Source organism: Drosophila serrata, unplaced genomic scaffold (genome assembly GCF_035046125.1).
Source record: "Drosophila serrata isolate PLE 108 unplaced genomic scaffold, ASM3504612v1 contig_240, whole genome shotgun sequence".
NCBI classification, from domain to species: domain Eukaryota; kingdom Metazoa; phylum Arthropoda; class Insecta; order Diptera; family Drosophilidae; genus Drosophila; species Drosophila serrata.
This window is the reverse complement of record NW_028257138.1, coordinates 809,921-835,919: the sequence shown is the minus strand read 5'-3', so window position 1 is coordinate 835,919 and position 25,999 is coordinate 809,921. Positions and strand designations below refer to the sequence as shown.

Below are 25,999 nucleotides of genomic sequence, written 5' to 3'. Positions count from 1 at the left end.
GAGTCCTGCGTCCTACTCCGCCTGCTTCCTGGAGGTGATGTGGTGGTGGTGGTGGCGGCGGCGGCTTATGGTGGTGGGTTCCTTTTGCTTCCTTCCTTCCGTGCCAGCGATCGAGCGAGCGGCCAAACTTCCCCCTTTTGCACGTGGATTTCCACTAAACGCCGTCTGTGCGACATCAAAAGGTGATCGTGAGAAAGTTTTTTTCTCACATTATTCCACAGCAGACGAAGTGCTGCGACTTCTGTTTTAATTTTAGCCCCTGTCCCCTGTCCCAGACCTCCTGTCGAAATCATTATGCATTTATGAATTGATATGACTCGCGGTGACTCTCCCCGAGGGATAGGTATGACTGTACTTATTGGAAGATTTACAGTTGTTGTCGTCAAGGGGGGAGTAGTAGGGAATGGTGTAGAGAACTTCGACAGGGAAGTTCTGTGACTCCAACTCCCCTCTGTCAGTCCAAATTTGCTTTAATTGATTTGAATGTCTCCAATTCTCTCACAATCATGTTTCTGTTGTGTTTCAAGAAGGGAATATGATCGAATTCGATTGAAATTGGTAACCATTTATTGATTAGAATAGCTTATGTAGACAATATCAAATCAATTTGGGGTTATACTTCGCAAGAAATGACATCAAAAGACCGGAACAAGAGACAAAAAATGTATTTATTGAATTTTAAGGCAAATTTATTAAGCCTCTTTATTTGTTTTCCTCGGACCCATTTTTTTTCAATATTATGTGAATGTTAATTAATAATAAATACATAAAGACCACATGATTGCAAGATATATAAATATTATATATTATATTATTGCATTTTTAAACCCGCCCAGGCAATTATAGGAAGGCAGTAAAGGAGTCATTTCCGACCCTATAAATCATATTCATATCAGCATAAACAGCTGAGTCGATCTAGTCATCTCAGGCCATCTCATTTTATACCAATATTTTTTTAAATTTCATTGTAATGTTTTCGAAATTTTAATGACGTATGCATATTTTTAACCTAATGAAAACTAACACTATAAAGGTTTCCGAATTAAAATTAATGGGGTTTTGACGGCGTTATGATAGATTTTCTCTGCTATGGTATAGAAACTTTGGTAAATTGAATGTCTTAATTGTAGAACTAGTCACATGGAATTTGGAAATATATATTTAATTTAACCCATATAATTATTTAAATATTTTATTTATAAAATAATCATCTCAAAAAATAAAAATACTAACAATAAATGTATAGCTCTCATTTTGTTCTTTAAAGTTTAGCTATCTGTCAGTACCTAAGATACTATTTTTTATGACAGATGCTGGGGTTGAGAAACCATTACCAGCCGTAGCTGCAACCGCAAATCTTTACAACAAACAAATCCCGCCTAATCTGCCCGCAACCCTTCCTCATCATCCTCATCGTCGTCATCGCCGTAGTGATCCTTGGCAGCTGTTTCGCATTGGGCACGCTCCATCCTAAATTCATGCCGAGTCGCATCTTCTCTTCGGATATTATATAAGATGTTTGCCAGCAATTAGAGAATCCTCACCAAGAAGCCGATGAAAAACCCCGCACGTCCCCTGGAAAGTCAGTTTTCCAAGCGCCGTCCATTGTCTTGGCCCTGAGCCATTGTTGTCTTGGCCCAAAAAGGAAAAGACGGGGGATGCGCCCCGAAGATGGGATGTTATGTGGATGGGGATGGCAGCTGTAACAATCTTTGGCACGAGTGTCAAAGGACAGTTTAGTGCAAAATGTTGGCTCTAGGAGCAGCTGATCTATCCTAACTGACCGTTACATCAGCTGTTTCGGGGTCACCAATCGAGGAGATCAATGATCCCGAGGAGGGAGAGATATAGTAAAAGGAGAGATATAGTAGAAGGTTTTATAAATATTCTTTTTTTGACTATAAATTTCCAGAAGAAAAGCCATAAAAGCATAATCAGATTTCAACCACCTAAGAGTGCGCCATTTTCCTTTTCCTTATCTCATTCCTTCCCTTTAGCTCTTCATTTTTTATGGAATATATATTTTATTTCCCCCTTTTTTGGAGCCTGTCAAAAAGAACTTTCCAGTTATTAGCCCAACTCCCTGCCGGCCATTTATCAAATTCATAAAAATAAAAATCTCACACTAGAGGAGAGAATAAAAAACCATACAGTCACGACTTCTAATGCCCCGCAGACCGCACACTTCACTCAGGTCTCCCCTCCTAACTAAGCGCCATAAAAATCAACAAGGAATTCATTTAAATCAACATATATCTTAGTCCAGGAGGATGTGTCCTCCATCCTCCATCTCCAATACTTGGATTTAGTTCCGTTTGGATCAGTTCACACATTTGCCACCGTTTCATATTTTTCATGCTTATTATTTTCCCTATAGGATATGGTATTTCTAAATGGGGGAGAGGGTGCCCAGTGCCAGTGCTAGCACACCCCAAGTAATAACTGCAGTTCCCACAGCTAAAAATATATACACACGCCCAAAGTCACTAATTTGAGGTTGAGAAAGGTCCTCCTCTTCTCCAGTTCCCCCCTCAGAATCCAGAATTGATTGAAGAAAAAACCCAGGAAAAAGGGAAGTAGATCGTCACTGGCCGACAGACGTTGGATCGAAGCTTCCAAGACCCAACCGGCTGCACAATGAAAATTAAAGTGTTTTAATGTGTAAATCGTGCGTTGTTCCCAACGCACCGAGAGGAAGCCCCAAAAGGGAGGATCCTCCTCAGCCTTTCAGATACAGACCCAGACCTGGCTACCGATCGGCAGCGATCGTGCCACACTAAATGACGTTTACCTTGATCCCGAGCCCTTCTTCCCAGCGAAAGAAAGATGGGGAGAGAAGCCTCAGAAGGCACTCAGTTTTTGGGGCTGATATTGAACTTTGATTTCTGCCCGGTTGTCTTCGTTATAGAATTTCAATTCTCTCAATTTTTGGTGCCGGTTTTCTGCAGAAGCAGCCAAGTCTGCGGACGAATGATCCACATATGTCTGATGGGCCTGAGGTTGCAGCTCTTGGCTGTGTCTCTGGCTTTCTTCATCCAACCTCCAGTTGTGCCAGCTCATCGTGTTTATTTGGGCTTTCGTGGGAAAATGTTTGCCAAATTTGCGGCATTCAAAAGGATGAAATTTAAGGATCATTAAAGGGGTATTCGGTCTTTATTAGCTGTTACTTATATCGTTTCAGGAGGCATCATACACTTGGTAGGTGGTTTTGAAGCTACAAGTCAGGGTATTATAGGGAACTGAAGTTGTAATACAAAAAGTAAGAGTTATGTATCTTATTATTTCTGTGTTTAAGGAAAAAATAAAAGTAGAATCATCTATTTTAAAATGATTAACTTAAAAATGAGTCTGCTGAAGCTTTAAACTTATTTAAAACCCATATCGTTTCTTTCACAGCATCACCCGAAATGACCCCCATACAATGTTATATACCGATCAGACCTGAATTCAAGCCAACCCCTTTTGGTTTAGCTGGCTAGCATTTATTCAATTTACGAAATGCTGACATGATCAGTGCAGCAGTGATCGCGGTTGATGGATGATCGCTCAGATTATTATTGTTCAACGCGGGGATTTACGCTCGAAATAAACGTAATGTCAGCTGCGATCGGGGCGCTTTGCACAACCAGAGTTGCCAGGCCATATTTAAGGTTACTCCCCAGATATAGGAATATATATGGAACTTTTAGGTAGATGGACCAGCTGGCAGCTGGCGCATGGAACGCGACCATGGTTATTGACAAACTCCTTTGGCCTTAATCCTGCCAACATCGTAAAGTAATAAATTTGCCTGAAAAAGGAAAATCTCTGTGCCATATAGAAAAACTGGCCCAAGTCAGGTAAGCTCTACGTAATGATTGACCCACGACCCTGATGAAACCAAGTCCCAAATTCTGATCGCGCGATCCCAAGCAACCCCCTTTAAGATGGCCAGGCAAAAAATTAAGATCCTGAATATAATTTCGCCTTGCCAGGGGGTTGTCCTGCCTCACGGGGGTTGCGGCAGCTGCGTCGCACAATTGCCAAAGAAGTTCTCCTTAATGAATTGCAAATCATTGGACGGGCATTGATCAAGTTTAAGGGATCAGGGTGAGAGATCTAAAGGACTAAAATGCCATCAGACACTCAAAACATGCAGCCGGACTTGTAGAGATTGTAGCAACCATCTGTCTTTAAGGAGTTCGAGTTTATACTTCAATTTATATGGATAATTTTTGATTATGAAGAGTTTTTAAATTTAATTATGGAGTTTATAGGTAAATGGGGATTTTGTCTAAAACAGATTTGGGTTTTACTGGAAGATTTTACAATGGTTTCTTGTACTATAATATCTCATAATGATTACTACATCTCTACGACAGTTAAAAAATTATGTTTGCTTTAATTTTCATTAAAAACCATGTCCATTTTGTCAGAAACTCATGCCAAAATTATTTAAAATATTTCTGTAGATGAGTATTTTGTTCTCCAAATTGATAACAGTCTTAAGAATCTATCTTTTACAAACAAATTCCTTGTTAAAATTGTGCTAATGACTTGGCTTAACTGAATGTTGTGTTATTTCTATAGTCCGAGAGTCGGGTTCATGTTCGTTTACTTAGCTAAGCTTCGATTTACCATAATCCCTTGGGATACCGTTGACTCGACAACCCTGACTCACTCACTTTGTCACGCAAATGAATACTACTCACTCACTCAATACCACTCACTCGATTCCACTCACTCTTAATTTGAGTGAAATTCTTTTGCTTCCCTGAATGTTCTCAGTCTGCAGAAGACGATCGTTGAGCTGTCTACCTGCCTCTGCCGCTGTCGCTGTCGCTGCCTCTGCCCGCTGCATCGCCAGGTAAACGAGTGCGTCACCGTTTCCACTCGGGGACTCGTTTCGCCTTCGTCGCGATTCGTTTTTAGTGAGTGCTCTGCCGTTCCGAGGATCAGTATCCTTTTGGCATCCCGTGAGCGCGGTCGTCAGCCGCTCTCGAACTTCTTCGAATGAACACTAAACACTAAAATCAATATTAAATTCTGATAACGAACTGAAAACGCGAAACACGTTTGTTAAGTTTTTGTTAAATGAAAAGTACGTGCAATAATTGTTAAATTTATTTCGTACTTGAACCAAAGTTATAACTATTTGTGTTGTGAAAAAAGAAATATAAAACCCTTGCTGAACTAATATCAGCTGCAAAATTTTGGATTATTACTGCATATTTTGGATATATACAAATTAATATCGTTACACAAAATGGATTACAAACACGATCTTAATTCGGATGATGATTTCGATTGCTCCAATGGCTATAGCGATAGCTATGGCAGCAATGGACGTCAGGTCAATCCTAATGGACTGTCCAAGGCTGAGCTGAGAAAGGTGAGTGAAGGACTAAGATATGAGGGAATTTATATAGTACAGAGGATGATATGGGGTTCCTTTTTGAAAATGAAATATACAATTTTTCTAAAATTAAAATCTTATTTATAAAATTTTATTAGGCTTATATTGTTCTTCGAAATATAAATTAAAACAAATGTATAGCAGTACTGAATAATGTTTATAGTTCCTTAAAAATATCTGTATAAGAAGATCAGACAAGAGTCTGTAAAATAATGAAATTATATTACTCTATATTACTCTATTTAGGTCAAACAATTTCTTTAAAATATGATCTATAATTTACCCTGAATCTTCAATATCTAAAGGTTGGAACAAAAACCATTAATTCTAAATAATATTTGATAAAGTAAACAATCGAAAACCATTTTCAAAGACTTTTTTTCTAATTTCAATCTAATAGTTTTATTTAAAGTAATTCTTCATAGTTTATCTTATTTACAAATATCTTTTGACCTTAAATATTTCACATCATAAATCAATAAATAACTTTTCCCAAATAAATCACAAAATTAAATAATTAAACTAATTAATTAACCAATTAATAAACCCTATTCTTTATCCTTTTTTTAGACCAACAAACCCATAATGGAGAAACGTCGCCGGGCTCGCATTAATCACTGCCTCAACGAACTCAAGTCCCTGATCCTGGAGGCCATGAAAAAAGACGTGAGTATCTTTATCCTTTACAACAAACCAAAAGAAAGTTGCCACTCCCTCTGATATTTAGAAACTAGACCCCCGATCTATATCTCAGTACGCTTTCCATATAAATTATGTCAGACCATAAAAAAAACCCTTGAAACACAAGTGTCCAAAAGGCGGCAAAACTACAAAAAGGATTCATATATAAAAAAAAACTCGACAACTCCTACGACATATAGAGAGGGACTGTAAAAGAAAAAACCAAGGCTCTAATTGAGTATTAAATTTTATTGATGATCATTACACGAGAGCGCCGATGAGGAGTCAGTCAGTGGAGAGGCCAAAAAGTGTTAACAAGTCGAGGAATTACGCAGAAATCGCCGGAGATGCGAACGAAACCAGTTTTTCCAAGGAGTGATCCTGCTGTGAGAAAACTACAAAGCAGAATTCAAGCCGCCGCTGATGCCGCAGAATTCTGCAGGAGACTCTGCACCAGAAGACCGAAAATCAAATAAGAAAGACATTGAGGGAAAGAAGAAAAAAACCAAAAACCAAAAACAAAAAAAAAGCAAAAGTAAACAAAAGGTTCAGACAGAGCAGAGAGCGGGGCGAGGTCGGAGCGGGGGTATGGCGAGCGACCTGCGTGGGAACCTTTTGCTAAAATATGCAGTCCCAGCGGGCGAGAAAGAGATGGAGATGATGGGTGTACGGGGAGCCAAGAATCACAAAGATTGCACTGAGCGAAAAACAAAATCAAAATATTAAAAAACTTACAAATTTTTCAAGATGTTCTTCTTAAAAAAAGCTTTTGGAAAGAAAGGTCTTTCGGAAATTATAAGTTTTTTAAATTTCTAAAAGGTTTTTTTTTAAAAAGGTACCATTTCCGATCTTAGACTTCTTTTTATAACATTACATGTTTAACGAAAATATTAAAATAAAACTGTTGATATATTATTTTTAATGTTGCTTAAAAAGTTTGTTCAAAATAATTAAAAATTAGTTTTGAAAACACTGTAATATAAAGTGTTCTGATCAATTTCCTAAAAAAGATCTTTCATAGCTCAAGAAAAATCATAAACCTTTTGTATTTCTCCACTAAAATCCTAGTTTTCTCAGAACTTCTTCAATTTAAATTCAAACCCTTAGAAACTCCCCATTTCTCTCAGTGCAACAGAACAATCTTCATTCGTTCTTGTGCTGCTGCAGTTGCTGAATCCTCACCTTGGTCGTGTGATATTTGCAGAGTGGACTGGACTGAAGTGGACGCCAGATTACACGCGAATAGTTGGACATATGAGGCACGAATCGTGTGCTCCTTAACTCCCTGGAACACAGTTTCCCAGTTTCCCAAGCCATTGAACTTGTTGTAGGGCCCAAAACAATTAGCCTGGCCAACTCCAGGCCGTCTTTATTTCATCATTATCTGACTTTGTCTTCTTCCTCTCTCTCTACTTTTAGCCGGCACGTCATACCAAACTGGAGAAGGCCGACATACTTGAGATGACGGTGAAGCATCTGCAGTCGGTGCAGCGCCAGCAGTTGAACATGGCCATCCAGTCGGATCCCGGAGTGGTCCAGAAATTCAAGACGGGCTTTGTGGAGTGCGCCGAGGAGGTGAATCGTTATGTCAGCCAATTGGATGGCATAGATTCGGGTGTCCGTCAGCGGCTCAGTGCTCATCTGAATAACTGTGCCAATAGTCTGGAGCAAATTGGATCAATGAGTAACTTCAGCAATGGCTATCGTGGCGGAGTCTTTCCGGGTGCCACCACTGGAGCAGCTGTCACAGCTGCACCGGCTCCTCTATTCCCCTCACTGCCACAGGATTTGAACAACAACAGTCGCACCGAGTCCTCGGCTCCGGCCATTCAAATGGGTGGACTCCAGCTGATACCCTCTCGTCTGCCATCCGGGGAATTTGCTCTGATTATGCCCAATACGGGAGGATCCAGTGCTCCGCCGCCAGGACCCTTTGCCTGGCCGGGCACAGCCGCTGGAGTGGCAGCCGGAACAGCCAGTGCTGCCTTGGCCAGCATTGCCAATCCCACGCATTTGAGTGATTATACACAGAGCTTCAGGATGAGTGCCTTTAGCCAGCCGGTGGCTAGCCAGGCTGCTCCAGGATTAGCCAACTCCATGCACACCCAGCTCCCAGGACAGACACAGCTACCGGCGAAGAACACCTCCAGCAGTCCGCCCTTGAGTCCCATCTCCTCCATATCCAGCCAGGAGGAGGAATCCTCACGGACTGCCTCGCCCACTGTGGATGTGCTGAGTAAGCACAGCTTTGCCGGGGTATTCTCCACGCCGCCTCCAACCAGCGCCGAGACCTCGTTCAATACCAGCGGATCCCTGAACCTGAGTGCCGGGAGTCACGATAGCAGCGGATGCTCCCGATCGTTGGTCCACTTGCAACAGCAGCAAGTGAGCTCCACCAGCGGCGGCGTTGCCAAGCGGGAACGGGAGGCTGAGGCTGATTCCAGCGACTGCTCCTTGGATGAGCAGCCGTCTTCGAAGAAGTTCCTGGCCGGCGCCATTGAAAAGTCCGCCTCCGCCTGGAGGCCCTGGTAGAGGGATCTACTTAATCACTTTCTCTATGTTAAGTTTATTCCCAAATTTGTTAATTTATTTCATTGCAATTTTTTCAAAGATTTAAATCAAATGCTTTAGAACTTATCCCAAAACCCCATTAAGTTTTCAACGATTTCTATATGTTCTTCTTAATTTTTCTCTCATTTTTAAGTTCAGCTGTGATTTTTGTATATTTTTTGTGTAATTCTCATTTAAGCATTTTTTATATACGCCTATTATGTAGTTCATTAATAATGTTCTTATGCGATGTTTCTTTATCCTTAACAAATATTTAATTGACTAAAACAAATGATAATCTGTTTAAGTTATGTAGATTTTCTTGTATAGTGTGTGTTTATGATTAAGTCTTTCAAGTTTCTATTTTAGTGTTTTATTTTTAAAGATTATAATTTTAATGTTTAAATGAATACAAAAGAGTGAAAATAATAATAATAAAAGACAAACAAGATGAGAATTTACTGTAGAAAGGTTATTTCAGGGGGAAATGAGTGTGTGTAGCATTGGAAAATCGGAAATGAATTGATAGTGTTCGCGGAAAAAGCCCTGTATCTGCCATAAATGCAATTTCAACATATTTTCAATGATCTACGAAACCGATAACGACATCTATAGCTTACTGAAAGAGCCTATATAAGCTTAGAAAATTCATTTAGTTCCAAATTTTAGTCGGAAAACAAAAGTTATTACAGACACAGGCACGCAGTGATTTTCAGGCGTGTTAAAAATCCGAGTTTGTTTTAAAAAATAAGATTGTAACCATGTTGAGAAAAGCTTTTTATTTATTACTTATTATGGCCATTATGCCACTAATTAGTCTGGCAACTGATCCTGATTCTGAAACAGAAGAGAGCCTGCATCAATATCGTGCTTCTCCCAAACTTACTGGTCCTGTCAAGCTCCTTCATGATCCTGAAGATGTTATTTTAAACACCTTGGACACAGCTTTGGAGAAGATTTCCACCATTTACATGCAGGCTTTGTTTGCTGGCACCCACTCCCCAGAGCTGGAAGCACCACTTCGGACTCTTGAAATGGAATTATTCGACCTATTGGATCAGCTCTATAAACAGAATCGTCTCAAGGACTATATGCAGTACGAGGCGGAAGTGACGCGACAAATGATTATCTACAATATGCTCAAGAGATTGTTTGGTTACACGCAGGATGAAGTGGATGTCGCTGAAGGGACCTTCTGAGCAGTGCACTTTAATTATTAATAAAATAAATAAATAAATAATAATAAAAATATATACATATTATTTAATACTTTGCCAGTTGTTTTTCTAAAATTTGCTTACAAATAAATAATAAACATGAGAGTTATAAGAAAATAAAATAAAGATTGAACTTGTTCTCTATAGCTATGACTAGGTCGCAAGTTATTGATTGTAAATAATAAAAAAATATTTAAAACTATAGTCGATCATTAATATATCTATTTCGTAGATATATCCTTCGCAAGAAATATTTATTCACACTAGCTCCTTGAAAAGAAATTCAAGTGTAGAAGAGATTCAATAATAATTACCAACTACAAATTGATTTACATCCTCATTTCCCATTTTAAATTTTTCCGGCTGCCCTTTTTTCCTTTCCCCCTTTCCCTTTCGTTTTCTCCCCTTTTTTCTTTGATTTTTTATTAAAAAATTTGATTTCACTTCCGTAATAACTTCCGCAACAGCCTGTTCCATGTTCTACTCCTGGCTTGCGTGTGGCTGTCGAGTGTCGCCCCCGACTCCTTAGGGATCCTGTGATCCTTCGGTCCGAACCTCGGTCGGCACTTCCCACACTCAATCATATCGGCGCTGCTGTTACCCGATCCTGCTGTGAGAAAAACAACAACACCTCCGCGAAGAATTATCATAATTTTCATTTCCTCTTTACGCTATTATCCTTTTGCATTTCCCAAATACCGTTGCACTTGTCCGCGTCTTCTGCCGGTGTGTTTCCCACACATCCTTGAGATCCTTTATCGTTTTGCTTGTTTGCTTTGTGGTTGTTCGTCCTGCGTACGCCTTGCATTCCACTTGTCTCGTTGGATCGGATTGGATCGGATCCTTCGGTTTCATGCCCTTTTGTGCGCTGTGTTTGCGCTGTGATTTGATGCTGGGATCGGTTGGGCTTGGAATCCTTGGGATGTGAGTGTATTTTTCTTTTTTTTTGTTGGTGAGGTTTCGGCTATCACTTTTGTTTTTACTCTTGATTTCGATTCTTGGGAATCGCTGTGGGAATTCCTTGATTTCGTATAATTTCAAGAACATTGAAATTTTTCACTATTTATCTTCATTTCTTATACCTTTGAAAGGTATTATAATTTCAGTCAGGAGCTTGAAATTCAATGAAGGAGTTATTTCCGACCCTATAAATCATATACATTCTTGATCAGCATAAACAGACAAATCTTTCAAACCGAGTCGAAAGAAAAATTTTACTTTTTAATTTTTTTTCGTCAAAATTGTCAAAAATTTGAGAAAATTTCAATCTTTTACATTTAAAATTAAGTATGCAGATTTGTTAGTCTAATTTGAATTTAATGCTTTTTTGGCTGTGCTATGCGATTTTTAAACTTTGATCTTTCAAAAAAATTTCATTTCACAATTTGATAAATATAGATTCAAAGAATTAACAATGTTAAGCTTAGTTATGATCAATTTCTAATTAGATGTCAATAATTCAATTGCAAACTGCCAGGATATATAAAATTCGGCTTTTTGCAGGAAAATGCGTTCAAAATGACTCATATAATAAGTGTATAAAAATATTGATCTAAGATTCCTGTATCATATTCTTATGAATATATTATAAGTACTCTGGCGATAATTACTAAAGGAGTCGTTTCCGACCAGAAGGAAAAAAATTTTTAGCCATTTTTTCAGACTTTTACAAGGGGATACTTCGTTAAAATTGTCAAAAATTCCAGATTTATTAAGTTAAAAAACTAGCATAGGATAGCTTTCCGAATTGAATTTAATGCACTTTTGATCAAGTTATGGTATATTTTTACTTGGATTTTCAATAAAAATATCATATCAAAATAGTGATTTAAAGTCCCTAGAATTTTGATATTTTATCTAGGACTTCAGCTTCCCGAAATTATTGATATTTGAGGTAATTTCTTAGGGAGAAACTTGTTTTCCATTACCCTGGATAGAGTCCCTATAGCGCCTCCGCCTTCTTTTGTCTCTGCAAATCCCGAATATTTAATTGTCATTTAACAAATTAACTTGCCAAACAAACAAATAGAATAGAGCTCTGTGGAGATTTTTCCCACAGACGAATTCCTTTTGGCCACAATAGAGTTATTCCTGCTGGAAACAGAGTCATGCCGTGTTTTTAGCAGGAACTCTCCCACACACACACACACTCAGTGTACTTTGAATATGCCCCTGTGATCCTTTTTCGTTGCCTTTCTGCTACAGAGAAAAGGATGAAATGTATCCCGACTACCTACCTGTGTGTGCATCGGCGAATTCAAATCGCTTGCATTTCTCACACAGAACAGAACAAAAAGACTAGAAACCAATAGGTCGTCCTGCTGAATGGGCCCAGATCCTATCCTATCTGGGTTTCTTGTGGGTAACAAGTGTATCTATCGGTATATATATGCGTGAGATGGCGGTGATTGAACAGCTTTGCGCAACCCAACCTTAGATATAAGATGTTTCCCCTGTGAAAAAGTGTTTCCTTTTAGTTTCCCAGGCATTGAAATGCGGATATGCTGCGGATTCCTTGGGAAAAGAATTCATAATTTCAGCCCCTTCTCTATCTCCTTTGATTACTTTAAGAAAACACTTGCCTTTTATTATTGCGAATTAATGAATATTTATTTTTAGGTTTTTTACAATTTCCTTAGATTTTTTTTGCAGTGCTTAACATTTATATTGTTTATGTCTGTAGAGTTATTAAATTTTTTACAATGTATATTTGTTAAAATTTGGCTTTGTCTGAGCATTATTTTATACAGGAAAAGTGAGATTTTCTTTCAATTTGAGTTGAAATTTGTTGTGCAAACTAAATATTGCTACACATGCATTTAACTGTGTAAAGTATGATGTGAGAATGCAATTATTTCTAAGCAATTTGCTTGCTAATTTGTATAATTATTTCTTGTGCTGGCTCCCTCTCTGTATTTTGAGAGACTACTAAATTAATTTAAATGCATTTTTTGGTCAATCTCAAGGGACGAACTCTTGTTCTTGTTCTTGTTCACTAAATTGGCAAATGGTTAGTGATTGATCGAATTGTTTTCTTCGCTTGTCCTGTCTAAATGTTAACTAGGCTGCTGCTTTTGCACGGCAATAAATTTATAAAATATTTACAACGTTCTCTCGTCTATTCTTCAGCTCGCGAGCTTTAACTAAATCTAACAACTATAAAAATTTACAGATCCACACATACATATATTTATATACTATATAGATATATAAAATTCATTTATCAAAAGGCGCGCATTGCTTGTAAAACGTGTAAACAAATGACAAGAACGTCTTCTTTTGACCGACTTCACGGCTAAGGTATATATAAGGACATCATCATTTCGGGGACATAACAAAGGGTAGCAAGGCTGCCCAAGTTACAGCTCTTTGGATGGAGGTGGGCCATAGGTCAGCCCAAAAAAAGAAATAAAAATTAAAACCAAAAAAATTAATTAAAAAAGGAAACAAAATAAAATACAAAAATGTACACAAAAAATCGTTTAAAAAATTCGTTATATGGCTAAGCTATCAGTCCATTTGTTCGAGTTCAAATCGGTATTGAGTGTGTTGCTTGGGATGTGGGCTATATCCGTCGACTGTGCCTAGCACAGCTCCCGTTCGGAGCATGTCAATCATCAGAGTATGTCCGGCGTATGGTTCTCATCGTGCGTGTGCTGCAGCAGACCCTTCCGCTCATCCGGGGCTGTGCTATGGGCTATTTCCGTGCTCACTGGCTCCGGTATGGCATCCGCGTACATGGATTCGTACACGGGATTGGCAAAGTTGCCCTGCAATTATTAAATATTATAATAAATTTTGATATATTAACTGAATTGCTCTATTACCTTATCATCTTCACTGGCAAAGGTGGGCGCCTCATCCGCATCACCTCGATACATGGCATTGGTAAGCATGATCTCCACATTATCCGTGAGACGGGCATGCGAAAATGGTTGAGCTATGCGATGTTTTCTATAGGAAATAATATTCATTTAATTAGTTAAAAAGTCATATGAAATATTTCCAAAGAAAACTCACTTCAGGAAATAAACAGCGCCGGCAAACAAGGCAAGCACCAGTAGAATCACAGCCAGGATGAGCGCAAGAACCGAGAAGATGCCTCCGCCCGACTCATTCGCATCCTGTTCGCCCTTCAGAGCATCCGCACTGTCCACCAGGCAAGGCACCACCTTGTTGTCACCGCACAAACACTCATTGATGGAGCTACCCGGACGACAGACATTGCACACACCGCCGACACAAGGTGGTGGTCGTTCGCAGGCATTACCTTGCCACTCACCAATGCAGCTGCAGTGTGGCAATATATACTCATCCAGGTGGCAGACGCCACCATTTGCACAGTACCGGATACAGGGATTATCCTCCGAAACGGGCGTCGTGCAGAAGTCGCCGTTCCATTGGTCCGTGCAATTGCACATTGCCACTCCCTTGATCACATGGCAAGTTCCCGAATTCTGGCAAATGATTGCCGTACAGGGATCCCTGGCGGGTATCTTGGCAGTGTCGCAGAAGAGCGGCGGCGATAAGGTCTTGCACAGATCCGATTCACAACTATCCCCAATGTAGCGAGGTGGACAGGTGCAGGACAGGCGACCACCACGCTCCAAGCAGGTTCCGCCATTCTGGCAAAAGTCCCGACAAGAGCTAGATTCACAGTGCTCGCCATAGAAGCCGCTGAGGCACCTGCACTGCCGCTGGCCCTTGGAGCCGATCACGCAGGAGCCGCCGTTCTTACAAAAGTCGGCGCACTCATCGATCTCGCATCGCTTGCCCGTAAAGCCATCTGGACACTCGCACTGTGGCGTTCCCGTCAATGTTTCCCGACATATGCCACCGTTCTCGCAGGTGAGATTTACACAATGTTCGCACTGTTCGCCGGTAAAGAGCTTCGGGCAGCTGCACTTCATGCCCTCCGTCTCGGAGAGTAGGCAAGATCCTCCATTGTGACAACGACTCTGGCAGACAGGCATGGAGGTCTCGCATCGCGCTCCCGACCATCCGGCCGTGCAGGTACACTTCAGTGGCGGCGGATCCAAAGAGCCAGGCAGCTGCGGTGCCACCGAGCATACACCATAGTTTAGACAGTGACCAGAGCAGCGATAGTGTTCGCACAGCTCACCCTCAAACTGCGGCTGGCAGATGCACTTGGGCACATGATCCACGATCTTGCATGTGCCCAGGTTGCACTGCAGCGGGCAGTAGTCTGGGATGTCCGCATGAGCCTTACAGACCTCCTCGGTCATCACATAGCCCTCAGGGCAGCGGCAACTAAAGCCACTGGACGTCTCCGAGGAAAGAATGCATAGTGCACGTGAGGGCTTGCAAGGATCCTTGGCGCAGGGATTGCTGACTGCAAATATAATAAGATTAAATCACAATACCAAGAAAGAAATAATTAAAAAAACATACTATTTCTGTTCTGCTTCATGGGATGCAGAATGCCAATGTCCGAAGAGCGATAGCCCTTCAGTAGATAGGTGCCATTATCGTTGCCAAATTTGTTCATCTTGATAATGCTCTGATCATACAGTTTGATGTACAGAAAGTCCTCAAACACGTCAATCTTCTGGGGCTTCTCCCGTGTGCCAAAACGCCGCACCACATTCCGATCTTTGCCATTGAGGCGACACGTCTCGATTGTTCCCTTGCGATAGTCCGCCCAGTAGAGTCGTCCTGTGGGATAATCCATCGAGAGACTGATGGGCCAGCCCACATCGCGTTCCACCAGACTCTTCTTGTTGCTGCCATCCAAAGAGGCCACCAAGATACCATTCTCCAGCGTGGACCAAATCATTATGCGCGACTCGGGTTCCAGGACAATATCCGTGGGATTCATGCCTGTCGACACCAGAGATATGTACTTCTTGCCCTCGATGTCTGTGGCCAGGATCTGGTTGTGTCGCGAATCTATGATGTACACCCGCTGCGTAATCCAGTCCACAGCTAATGACTTGGGATCATCCAGTTCCGGAATATTGAAGGCGGTGAGCTCCTTGAGATCTCGACGCACTCGCACTCCAGTGCCCTCGACATGCGGCGTGGCTATCTTCATGGTGTGCACCTTCCCATGATGCGAGTCGATCCAGAAAAGCAGCGTATCCTTTGGCCTGATTAGTATATCAAAGACATCGATCTTGAGGCTGTCTGTTTGGAAGAAGCCCACCACAGTGGTGCCTTCCTGTTTGGCTGGCAATATGAATCGGAACTCCTGCTCTGAGGCAAGCAGCAAGATCTGATCCGGTCCGGAAGCCAGGCAAGTAGCATTCTTAGCCGTTCCCTTTTGGTAGCCTTCGGCGCACTTGCAGTTAAAGTGTCCCGCCTTCTTCTCAATACAGATCTGCGAGCAGCTTCCAAATCCACACACCGGCGGCTGGCAATTCATCTCATCGGATCCATCGATGCAATTGTACTGCCCATCGCAGCGGAAGATCTTGGCAATGCAGTCATCATTCTCGCACTGGAACTGATCATGCCGGCACTTTGGCAGCGCTGCACATACCTCATCCGACTCGTCCTCCTTCTCATCGCAGTCATTGACGCCATCGCAGAGGGCAGAGTTTCGGATGCACAACTGGTTCTTGCACTTGAAAGCATTGGCATGGCAATGGATGTGGGCACAGGTGGCGAAACTCTCGTCGCTGCCATCCAAGCAGTCGTCCCAGCCATCACACTTCCAGCGGGACATGATGCATTTGCCGTTGCCGCAGCTAAAGTGATCCGAGGGACAAGTGCAGTTGACCTCATCGGAGCCATCGGGGCAGTCATCATCGCCATCGCATTGGTATTGCCTGGAAAAATCAAAGTGGTATTAAAATATTTATATAAAGATAGGTTAGGAGTCTCCTCTTACGTGTTAATGCAGGTGTTAAAGGCTGCGCACTTGAACTGCTTCTCCTTGCAGGTAATGTTGCAGTTAATCTCATCACTGCTGTCATCACAATGAATCTCTCCATCGCAGCGGTAATTGTGCTTAATGCACTTGCCCGTTCCGCAGCGGAACTCACTTTCCGAACAGTTCCTCATTTGACAATTAAGCTCATCGCTGCCATCACCACAATCATTCTCGTAGTCACATCGCCAGCGTCCTGGTATACATTTGGAATTGTTACACTTGAAGTAAGTGGGATCGCAGGTGGCCTTGGAGGTGAAACAGCTGGCAGGCTCATCTTCACCATTAGGACAATCAGACTCATCGTCGCAACGCCAGGCAAGAGGAATGCAGCGACCAGAGTTGCATCTACAAAGAGAATAAAGCTAAATTAAGAAGGATTCAATGTATTAGAAAGACCTTTACTCACTGGAAGTCATTGGGTCCACAGGACACATTTTCACAGTTGGCCTCATCCGACTTGTCCGGACAATCAATGTCGTCGTCGCACACCCAGACGTACGGCATGCACCGGTTGTTGCCGCACTGGAACTGGTCCTTCATGCAGACGAGTGGCGTGCATCCAGCCTCATCCTCCCCACCGGGACAATCACTGACTCCATCGCATCGCTTGACATTGTCCACACAGAAGGCACTGGCATTAGCAGTTGCCCCACACTTGAGATGCGTATCGAAGCAGGTGAACTTGTCGCAGTTAAGCTCATCGGAGCCATCACCACACTGATTTGTGCCGTCACAAATGTGCGATGGATGGATGCATTTCTTGTTGGCGCATTGGTACTGACCCGGTTCGCAGTGGAAAGGCGGACAGGTCTCCGGCTCGTCGCTGCCATCACCGCAGTCATCCTGGGTGTCACAGCGCCAGTAGAACGGAATGCATTTGTAGGTATTCACACACTCGAAGTGAGCTGCAGTGCAGTTGGCGCGACAGGTGCGATTGTCGGCTGCCAGCACAAAGTTCGTGGGACAGAGACATTTGTAGTAGGGCTCCTCCGGCGACAGGACACACAGAGTGGAGCAGTTTGCCTTCAAGCAGGGATTACCGCTCATCGGCTGCTGCTGACGATACGGATGGAACACCCGCAGATCCATCGGTCGGTGGATGGTGGTAATCAATGTGGTGCAGTTCTGTCCGTTGAAAATGCTGCAGTACTCAATGGATTTGGTCTCCCAGTCCGACCAGTAAATGTGCCCCTCCCACACGGCAATGGCAAAGATGTGATGCAGATTGAGCTCCGGATTGATGCTCCTCGCCAACAGCAGACGCGTGTGATTTCCATCCAAATCACTCACCGAGATGGTATCCTCCCGGGCATCGCCCCAGAACAGCTGCTGCGTCTCAAAGCTAATGGTCAAAGCGTTGGGCCAACCCAGACCATCACGGATGATCATCCTCGGGTTGGAGCCATCCATGCCTGCCTTTCCAATATGTGGATTGTCTCCCCAATCGGACCAGTAGATGTGCCGCTGGTACGGATCAAGGGCAATGCCGCGTGGCTCCCGCAGATGCTCGTTGATCAGTACTTTCCGGTACTTTCCATCCAGTTGCGATACCTCGATCGTATCCAGTCCCTTGTCGCACCAGTACAGATTCTTGGCCACCCAATCCACGGCCAAGCCGTCGGGATTCTTCAACATGGCCTGGTGCAGGGTCTGCGTCTTATTCTCCTTGGGGCAGTACCGCTTAATGGTGCCCACTGTGCTAGTGACATCCGACCAGTACAGGCACTGACTGTCCCAGTCGTAGTCCAAGGCCACGGCATTGGAAAGCTCGTTGATCAGAATGGTGCCATTGCCCGACATATTCACCTGCCGGATGTAGTAGCGATTGGAGAAGATCAGCTCCATGGACACATTGCTGGTGGCCTTGCAGGTGTGACGATCCACCAAGGCGTACCCCTTGGCGCACAGGCACTTGTATGAGCCGTAGGTGTTGATACAGGTCTGGGAGCAGGGCTGTTGTTCGTCGCACTCATCGACATCCGTGCAGAGATGTGGACTCTGGGGAAGAACCTTGTAGCCGGGACTGCAGATACACTTGTAGCCCACAACCAAGTCCTCACACTCATGTTCGCAGATATCTATAATGAGGCACTCGTTGACGTTGCAGAGCTCCTCGTCAGAGAAGTCGCCGCAGTCGTTCCTCCGATCGCAGAGCAAATCCGCACTGATGCAGGCCCCGTTCTTGCAGCGGAAGTCATCGGTGCCATTGCAACCCCTCGTGTGGGCACACAGGTGGGGTAACTCATCGCTGCCGTCGCCACAGTCCCGCTTTCCGTCGCACGTTTGGTTCTTCAATATGCATTTGCCGTCCTGGCACTGGTGCATCAGAGATCCGCCTGGGCAGGAGTGCGGTACAAAGGCGGGCACACAGCCCTCGTACTCGTCGTCACCGCCGGGGCAATCCTCGTCGCCATCGCACACGTACTGGGAGTCAATGCACAGACCGCTGGTGCAGAGATGTGCCGGCGGCGGACAGTCGGGAATGTGAGCGATGCTGCCACATTGGGGTCCCTCATCCTCGCTGCCCGTATCCCCCGGCCCGCTGGGACAATCCTTCTCGCCATCGCATACCCACTTGTGGGGTATGCAGCGACCGGAGCTCTCGCACTGGAAGAGATGTGGCCGGCATGGTCGACTCGGGCACTGCGGGCCCTCGTCTGAGCCATCTTCGCAATCGCTCTTCCCATCACACTGCCAGCTGGCCGGAATGCAGCCGTTGTCGCAGGCAAACTGATGGCCATGGCACTCGTGGCGGCAACCCAACTCGTCGCTGCCATCGGGGCAGTCCTTCTCGCCGTCGCAGTGCCACGCAGCGAGGATGCAGTTACCGGTGGCACATCGGAACTGGTTAGCATCGCAGCTCACATTGGTGCGATTCGGGCAATTGAGCTCATCGGTTCCATCGGGACAATCCGCATCGCCATCGCAGCGCCAGCTGGGCATGATGCAGATGGTGCTATTGCCGCAGTGCTCAAAGGCCACGTTGCCCACCTCGCAGGGCATGGGAGCGCACATCTTCTCGTCGCTGAAGTCCCGGCAATCCTTCATCTTATCACAGACGAACTTTCTTGAGATGCACTCTCCGCTGCCGCAGCGGAACTGATCCTGTGGGCACTTGCAAAGCAGCTTGGTCTCGTCGCTGCCATCGCCACACTGCTGCACACCGTCGCACTTGTGCTCCTTAGGGATGCAACGATGGTTCTGGCACATGAAATGCGTATCCGGGCACTGGCGGAAGATGCAGTAGCTGCGCCACTCATCAGAGCCATCAGCACAATGGGTGACATTGTCGCAGGTTAGCTCCATGGGGATGCACTCACCGGAGTGGCAGTTGTACTGCAGGGTGCCGCAGTTCGTGTTCACGGGGGCGATACAGCGGCGTCCGTCGGGCGCCAGAATGCCCTGGGTGCAGTGGCAGGTGGCCTGTCCGCTTGCATTCAAAATACACACATCCTCGCACTGGCCATTCAAGATCTTGCACTGATTCTCATCGCAGTTGATGCTGCTGTTCTGCACCGCCACAATGCCCATGGGTCGGGTCACATGCTCACGAAGGAAGAGAACATCCGTTCCGGTGTACTTGTTGGCCCGCACTACGGCGTGGAGCACCCAGTCCGTCCAGAAGAGCAGGTCTCCATACACAGCCATCGCGAAGGCGTGTTTGGGTGTGGAATGTGCCAAGACCACCCGGTTGGTGCCGTCGTAATTGGTGCGCTCAATCTTGTCCAGCCTGGCGTCCGCCCAGTATAGTTTCTGCTGCTCCAGATCCAGGGTCAAGGCATTCGGCATCTTGATGTCCTTCTTTATGATCATCTCTGTGCCGTAGCCGGTGAGGTAAGAGCGCTGTATGCAAGGCGACTCCTCATTCCAGTTGGTCCAGTAGATCATGCCCAGGCAAGGCTCCACGGCAATTCCGCGCGGCTTGTCCTTCTCCCTGAGACTCAGCACGTTCTTCACGTGCTTCTGGTTTTGATCCGCCTGCTTGGCGAGATGTCCGAGCTCTACACTTCTAATGACCGCATTGTTATTATTCGATGTCCAAAATAGCTGCTCGTTAACCATGTCGTAGGCCAAACCCTCCACTCGCTCCTGCTGGCCCACCAAAACGCGCTGGCCGCTGCCATTGAAGTGCACCTGATTAATTGTGCTCAGTTGGACATCCGAATAGTACACCAGTTGCTCCTCGTAGTTGTAGCTGATGGCTATCACATTCCTCATCATGCTGCTGTTGGATATCATTTGTACCGGCCAGTTCTTGTTCGCATGCTCCGTCATGTGAATGCTCTCGATGTTGCTGCGATAGCTGAAAAGCAGGAAGTTCTCGTACGGTTCACAGGTGACTCCGTCCGCCGCCAGCCGGCTGTGGGCGCAGGCACAGATGGCACTGGTGCCGTTGAACAGGCAGAGCTGCTCGCAGCCACCGTTGCTTTGGGCACAGGGATTGGTTCCGCGCTGTATCCGCTTGGAGTATATTTTCAGATCCCTGATGGCATCCTGCTCGGTCTCTAGGATCACCTTCGAACGACTGAGGTTTGCCAGAGGCGCCACTCGAATAGTGCCTTCATTGTACTTGTTCTCTGCCCAGTAGAGATAATCTCCCATCTTGGCCAGCGCCACTGGGTTGCTGAGGGTCAAGTTCAGCAGCTGCTGCCTTAAATTTCCATCGTAGTCCACCTTCATCAAGGCATCAGGGTTGCGCTCACACCAGTATACCTTGGTGGCTTCAATATCTAGAACCAGGTTGCCCACAGCCCAATTGGCACGCGTCTGGTTGACCAGGATGAAAGGCTGGCTGCCATCGAGGCCCACACGCCCTATGTGCTGCTGGGTCACATAGAAAAGCAGGCCTTGCTGAGGATCCACCGCGAGGGCTGTGGGTTTATCCAGATTGGAGACCACCACATAGCGATGGCTGCCATCCAGACGGGCTACCTCGATGAGATTGCGCTTCGTATCGCTCCAATAGATATTCCCGGCCACCCAGTCTATGGCAATGCCGCCCAGCCAGTCCTGTTGCTTGTAGCCAGCCAGATTAATGGCCTCCAGAATGGTCTCCCTCTGGGTGCCATCGCGCTTCACCCTGGAAATGCTGCCCAGTTCATTGTCACCCCAGTAGAGCGTATCCGTGGCGGCCAAGTACTCAATAAAACTGGCGGAACTCACACGGGAGATGGGAACCAAAGCCTGTACAAGATAATATATATTAGAAATTTATAGAAAAGTTTTTTAAGCAAGATCTCCCTTACCGGAGCTGGCTGATCAAACTCCTCCGAGGGATCAATCATTTCCACGCCCTGCAGCACATCAATGGAGTAGAAAATGAACTCAGCTCGGGGTATACAATGTGTGGGATTCTTGGGCTCCACATCGTAGCCAAGGGCACAGCGGCACACATGATCCGTGGCTGAGATGGCCAGGCACAGCTGCTGGCAGCCACCTCGCAGAGGTCCAGCACAAGTATTCGTCCCTGTCTGAGCTCCCGCATAGAACATCTTCATGCTCTGTATGCTCTCTGGCAAAAGGAAAAGTAATGTTAATCATAAAGATTTATTAAAGATTAAAGCTGTCTTACTCGTGTTGACCCTTAAGTAGGACATGTTGGAGCAGAGCTCCTTCTCGCACTGCATGATCACACTCTGTATGTTCTCTGGGAAGTACAAAGTATCATTATACACAGTCAGTGAACTAATCGAGGTGATTTGGCTGGCCACCAGCACTTTGTGTGTCTCATTCTTGGGGATGTCGTAATAGGCAATGCCCGAGTTATCGTAGGCATAGTACAACCTCTGTGAGTCAAAGTCCATTGTCAAGCTCTGAAGACTGTTTTCATGCTCATAGATTAATGCACGGCCAGAGCCATCAAGATTAGATTGCTCCAGCTGGGACAAGCTGCCATCCGAGGCGGTATGGATCCAGTACATCTTCCCACTGTTAGGAAATCATAAGAATATGCTTGGAATAAAGGCAGGCAGATAACTCACTTGGCTGGATCCAGAGCAATGCTGTCGACCATGTTGAGATCTTCATGGATGTGGGTCACATACTCCCCCTTCAGGTTACTTGCTAGGATATTGCACTTGATCTGACCCGAGGAGAAGTACATGTTCCGACCAATCCAGTCGATGGCAAAGCCATACGGTTTCTCAATGTTGGTGTTAATGATGGGTTCAATCAAACCATTCGAGATGCCAGCACTGGAGATCTCATTCTGCTGGATGTCCGACCAAAAGATACGACTCTCGTCCACCAGAAAGTCAATGCGTTGGGGAGCCACCAACTACCAAGAGAGGTTAGAGATTAAATGCAGAAATTTATAAGTAAAGAGATTCACACTTACCCTTGGCGACTGCCTGATGGTGGGAATGGTATGATGATTGGGCTGATGAAGATCTATGCCCCGGATCTCGTCCACCATTACAAAGAGCAGCACCTGCTCGTTTGGTATACAGTTGCGCTCATCGCTGGGATCCAGACGCATCACATGCGGACACTCGCACTTGAAGGTGCCCTTTCCGCTCAGCAGACATAGATGAGAGCATCCACCGTTGTTCTCCCCACAGGGATTCTTATCCCAGGGCTGGCGACTGGAGTGGAGAACCTGGATTCCAAAGGGCTGTGACTGGGTGCGCTGCAGCACCTGGAAATCACTGCCATTCCACTTGTTGGCCCGTATAACCGACATAGTGCGCCAATCCGTCCAGTACACATAGTTCTCGAATACAGAGATGGCAAACGGATGCGAGAGTATGTCCTTGTTGCGCAGCACCACATGGTGCTCGGTGCCATCGTACAGCGTGCTACTGATCGAATCGGACTTGGCATCCACCCAATAGACACGCTTTTGAGTGTAGTCCAGGGTGAGGCCGTTGGGCCAGCCGGCACTTAGCTGCCAGCTGGTGGAGATCATGCGCCTGCCTTCGCCCGACATGCTGGCTCGCTCAATGCGCGGTGAGTTGTCGTCCCAGTCTGTCCAGAAGAGCAGACCCTCCCGCGGATCTAGGGCTATCGCCCGGGGACTTTCCATGCTGCCCGCGATGAGTGTGCGCCGGAAGCTACCATTCAGCTTGGCCACCTCTATTTGATCTAGATTCGAGTCGATCCAGTACAGGTTCTTGCCTACCCAATCCACAGCCAGACCCTCTGTGGTGGACAGACCGGAGTGGATGACCGCTTCCACATTGCGCAGACTCTCGCCCATCAGCTGTCCCTTGTATATCTTATCGTCGATCACATCCGTCCAGTAGATCTCAATGTTGGACTCGTTAACGTACAGAAAGTCCAGGGCAATGATATTCCTTTGGGAGGTGTAGAAGTTACCCACGTTTAGGGTCTTCAGGTCGATGCCTTTGATGTCCTGCCGGTTCGTGAATATCACATACGGCTCATCCGGGGCGGTACTTTTGCAGGTGAACTTGTCGTAGGCCAGATCGAATCCCTTCAAGCAATGACACTCATAGCCCTTGCCGTTGCTCTCGCACACCTGCGAACAGGTGTCCCAGTGGTCGCAGGCATGCTGCATGCTGCAACGCTTGCCGTTCGGCTGCAGGTACAAGTGATCTGGGCAGGAGCAGATGTAGCCCTCCGGTGTGTTATGGCAGCGATGAGAGCACTCGTGGCTACGCTCGCAAAGCTTGTCAGCGCACAGGAAACCCTCGTCTGTGGTATCCTCGCAGTCGTTCTTGCCATCGCACAGTTGATCCACCGTCACACACTGCCTGGAGAAGCCGCACAATCGGTCCGGATGCTCGCAGATCACTGTCTCGTTCAGATCAAAGCGTGTGGCATTGATGTGCGTGCAGTTAAGCTCATCCGTCTTGTCGAAGCAGTGGGGGATGCCATCGCAGCGCAGGAAGTCTGGAATGCATTCGAACGGATCCTGACAGGCGAACTCCAGGGGAGCACACTCGGTCAGCTCCTTCCAGCCGGTCATAGGATGGTTGTCGCTCTTGGTTTGATTGCAATTAGCCTCGTCGCTGGAGTCCTCGCAGTCGTGGATGCCATCGCACATGGTCATCTCACCGTAGCAACCAATGGGGCGGCAGTACTTCTCGCCATGACCGCACTCCTGCTCACAGTCCATTTCATCGGCATTGTTTCTAAGGAGCATATTGATTAGAATAACTCTTCTTTGAGGAATATGATGAGGATAACTTACCCGCAATTATCTATTCCATCGCAGACATCTGCAAACTGGCGACACTTTCCATTGCCACAGTCCAACTCCGGACACTTGCTGCCCAAGAAGATCTCCGTCGATTCGTCCGAGTCATCGTCCGGTCCGCAATCAATCACGCCGTCGTTCACCCAGGTCATCTGGATACAGCGTCCGCTCTTCTGACAGGTGAACTCATTGCTATTGCAAGTGCTGTGCTCGCAATTAGCCTGGTCCGATCCGTCCGAGCAGTAGGCAATAGAGCTGCATAGCAGGGATCTCTGGTAGCACCGTCCATTGCACACAAAGTGCAGGGTCTTGTCACAGGTCAAGGGATTGCAGGGACCCCTGGCATCGCTGCTCTCATCGATGCCGTCCTCACAGTCCTCGAAGCCGTCGCACATGTCCTTTCCATCGATGCACTGCCGCGTGCTCCGGCACATGAAGCCCGAGGTGCAATTGGGACGAATGGGTGAAGGTGCCAGCTGCGGTATGCAGTGACTCCCGGTGCCATTAAGAGTAAATCCATCTGGACAACGGCAGATGGCTCCCTTGGGAGTGTTCAGGCACATGCCCGGGCACTTGGACTGTGCACAAGCACTAGGAGCCTGCGGCAGTGGTTGAGTGGCCAAATCGAAGATCCTTAGGTCGGCACCTCGTCCAGTTCGCTGTAGATGCACTGTGGAACTGAAAGTGCTGGAGAGGTTTGCCTGATGGGCATGGAAGCGCCAAATTGTGGAGTTTATATGGCCCACCCAGTAGATCAGTCCATTGCTTTGAACCATGGAATACGGATGGAACTGGTCAGACTTAAAGAGTATCTCCCGTCCGGTGCCATCCAGTTTCATCACCTCAATGGTGCCCAATCGAAGGTCGCACCAGTACAGCTCCTTGGTCCGTCTATCTACATCAAGACTGCGTGGAAATCGCATAGGCATAGTGGTGGTGGCCTTGGCCAGCAATTCCTTGTGCGTGCCATCCATCCAGGCGCTGTAGATGGCGCCCTCGCAGGTCAGTGACTTCCATTGCGTCCAGTACAGCAATCCTGTAATAGGATCCAACTCCAGGGACCTGTAATAAAGAGATTAAGAAATGATCCTTTCCATTAA

The 25,999-nt window shown here is 45.7% G+C and overlaps 3 protein-coding genes across 4 annotated transcripts in view; 2 read left to right on the top strand and 1 right to left on the bottom strand.

Moving 5' to 3' along the window:
- Positions 1-3,506: 3,506 nt before the first annotated feature.
- On the top strand, positions 3,507-9,083 carry dpn (deadpan). Its single transcript, XM_020945600.2, has 3 exons — positions 3,507-5,371; positions 5,966-6,061; positions 7,496-9,083. Exons 1-3 carry the CDS (start codon positions 5,246-5,248, stop codon positions 8,606-8,608), a joined length of 1,335 nt encoding a protein of 444 aa, XP_020801259.2. The 5' UTR covers positions 3,507-5,245; the 3' UTR covers positions 8,609-9,083.
- Positions 9,084-9,267: 184 nt separating this feature from the next.
- On the top strand, positions 9,268-9,895 carry LOC110180602 (uncharacterized). Its single transcript, XM_020948291.2, has one exon. It carries the CDS (start codon positions 9,388-9,390, stop codon positions 9,823-9,825), a length of 438 nt encoding a protein of 145 aa, XP_020803950.2. The 5' UTR covers positions 9,268-9,387; the 3' UTR covers positions 9,826-9,895.
- A 2,531-nt stretch (positions 9,896-12,426) lies between these two features.
- Positions 12,427-25,999, bottom strand: part of LRP1 (LDL receptor protein 1) — a 56,785-nt gene continuing 43,212 nt past the window's right edge. For both annotated transcript variants that reach the window (XM_086831677.1, XM_086831678.1), the window contains 11 exons: positions 24,894-25,961; positions 23,076-24,834; positions 22,720-23,015; positions 22,311-22,666; positions 21,985-22,250; positions 17,145-21,922; positions 16,697-17,083; positions 15,256-16,634; positions 13,864-15,196; positions 13,671-13,797; positions 12,427-13,613 (listed from right to left, as the gene is read on the bottom strand). In XM_086831677.1, the coding sequence (XP_086687803.1) occupies positions 13,461-13,613; positions 13,671-13,797; positions 13,864-15,196; positions 15,256-16,634; positions 16,697-17,083; positions 17,145-21,922; positions 21,985-22,250; positions 22,311-22,666; positions 22,720-23,015; positions 23,076-24,834; positions 24,894-25,961 (11,902 nt within the window). In that variant the 3' untranslated portion in view covers positions 12,427-13,460. The remainder of the gene's footprint in view (positions 13,614-13,670; positions 13,798-13,863; positions 15,197-15,255; positions 16,635-16,696; positions 17,084-17,144; positions 21,923-21,984; positions 22,251-22,310; positions 22,667-22,719; positions 23,016-23,075; positions 24,835-24,893; positions 25,962-25,999) is intronic.

Bases quoted from the DNA above. Each gene is read 5' to 3' on its own strand.
- dpn (XM_020945600.2), top strand. From the start codon at position 5,246: ATGGATTACAAACACGATCTTAATTCGGATGATGATTTCGATTGCTCC. The intron at 5,372-5,965 runs GTGAGTGAAGGA...TCCTTTTTTTAG, and splicing joins CCAAGGCTGAGCTGAGAAAG to ACCAACAAACCCATAATGGA. The intron at 6,062-7,495 runs GTGAGTATCTTT...CTCTACTTTTAG, and splicing joins TGGAGGCCATGAAAAAAGAC to CCGGCACGTCATACCAAACT.
- LOC110180602 (XM_020948291.2), top strand. From the start codon at position 9,388: ATGTTGAGAAAAGCTTTTTATTTATTACTTATTATGGCCATTATGCCA.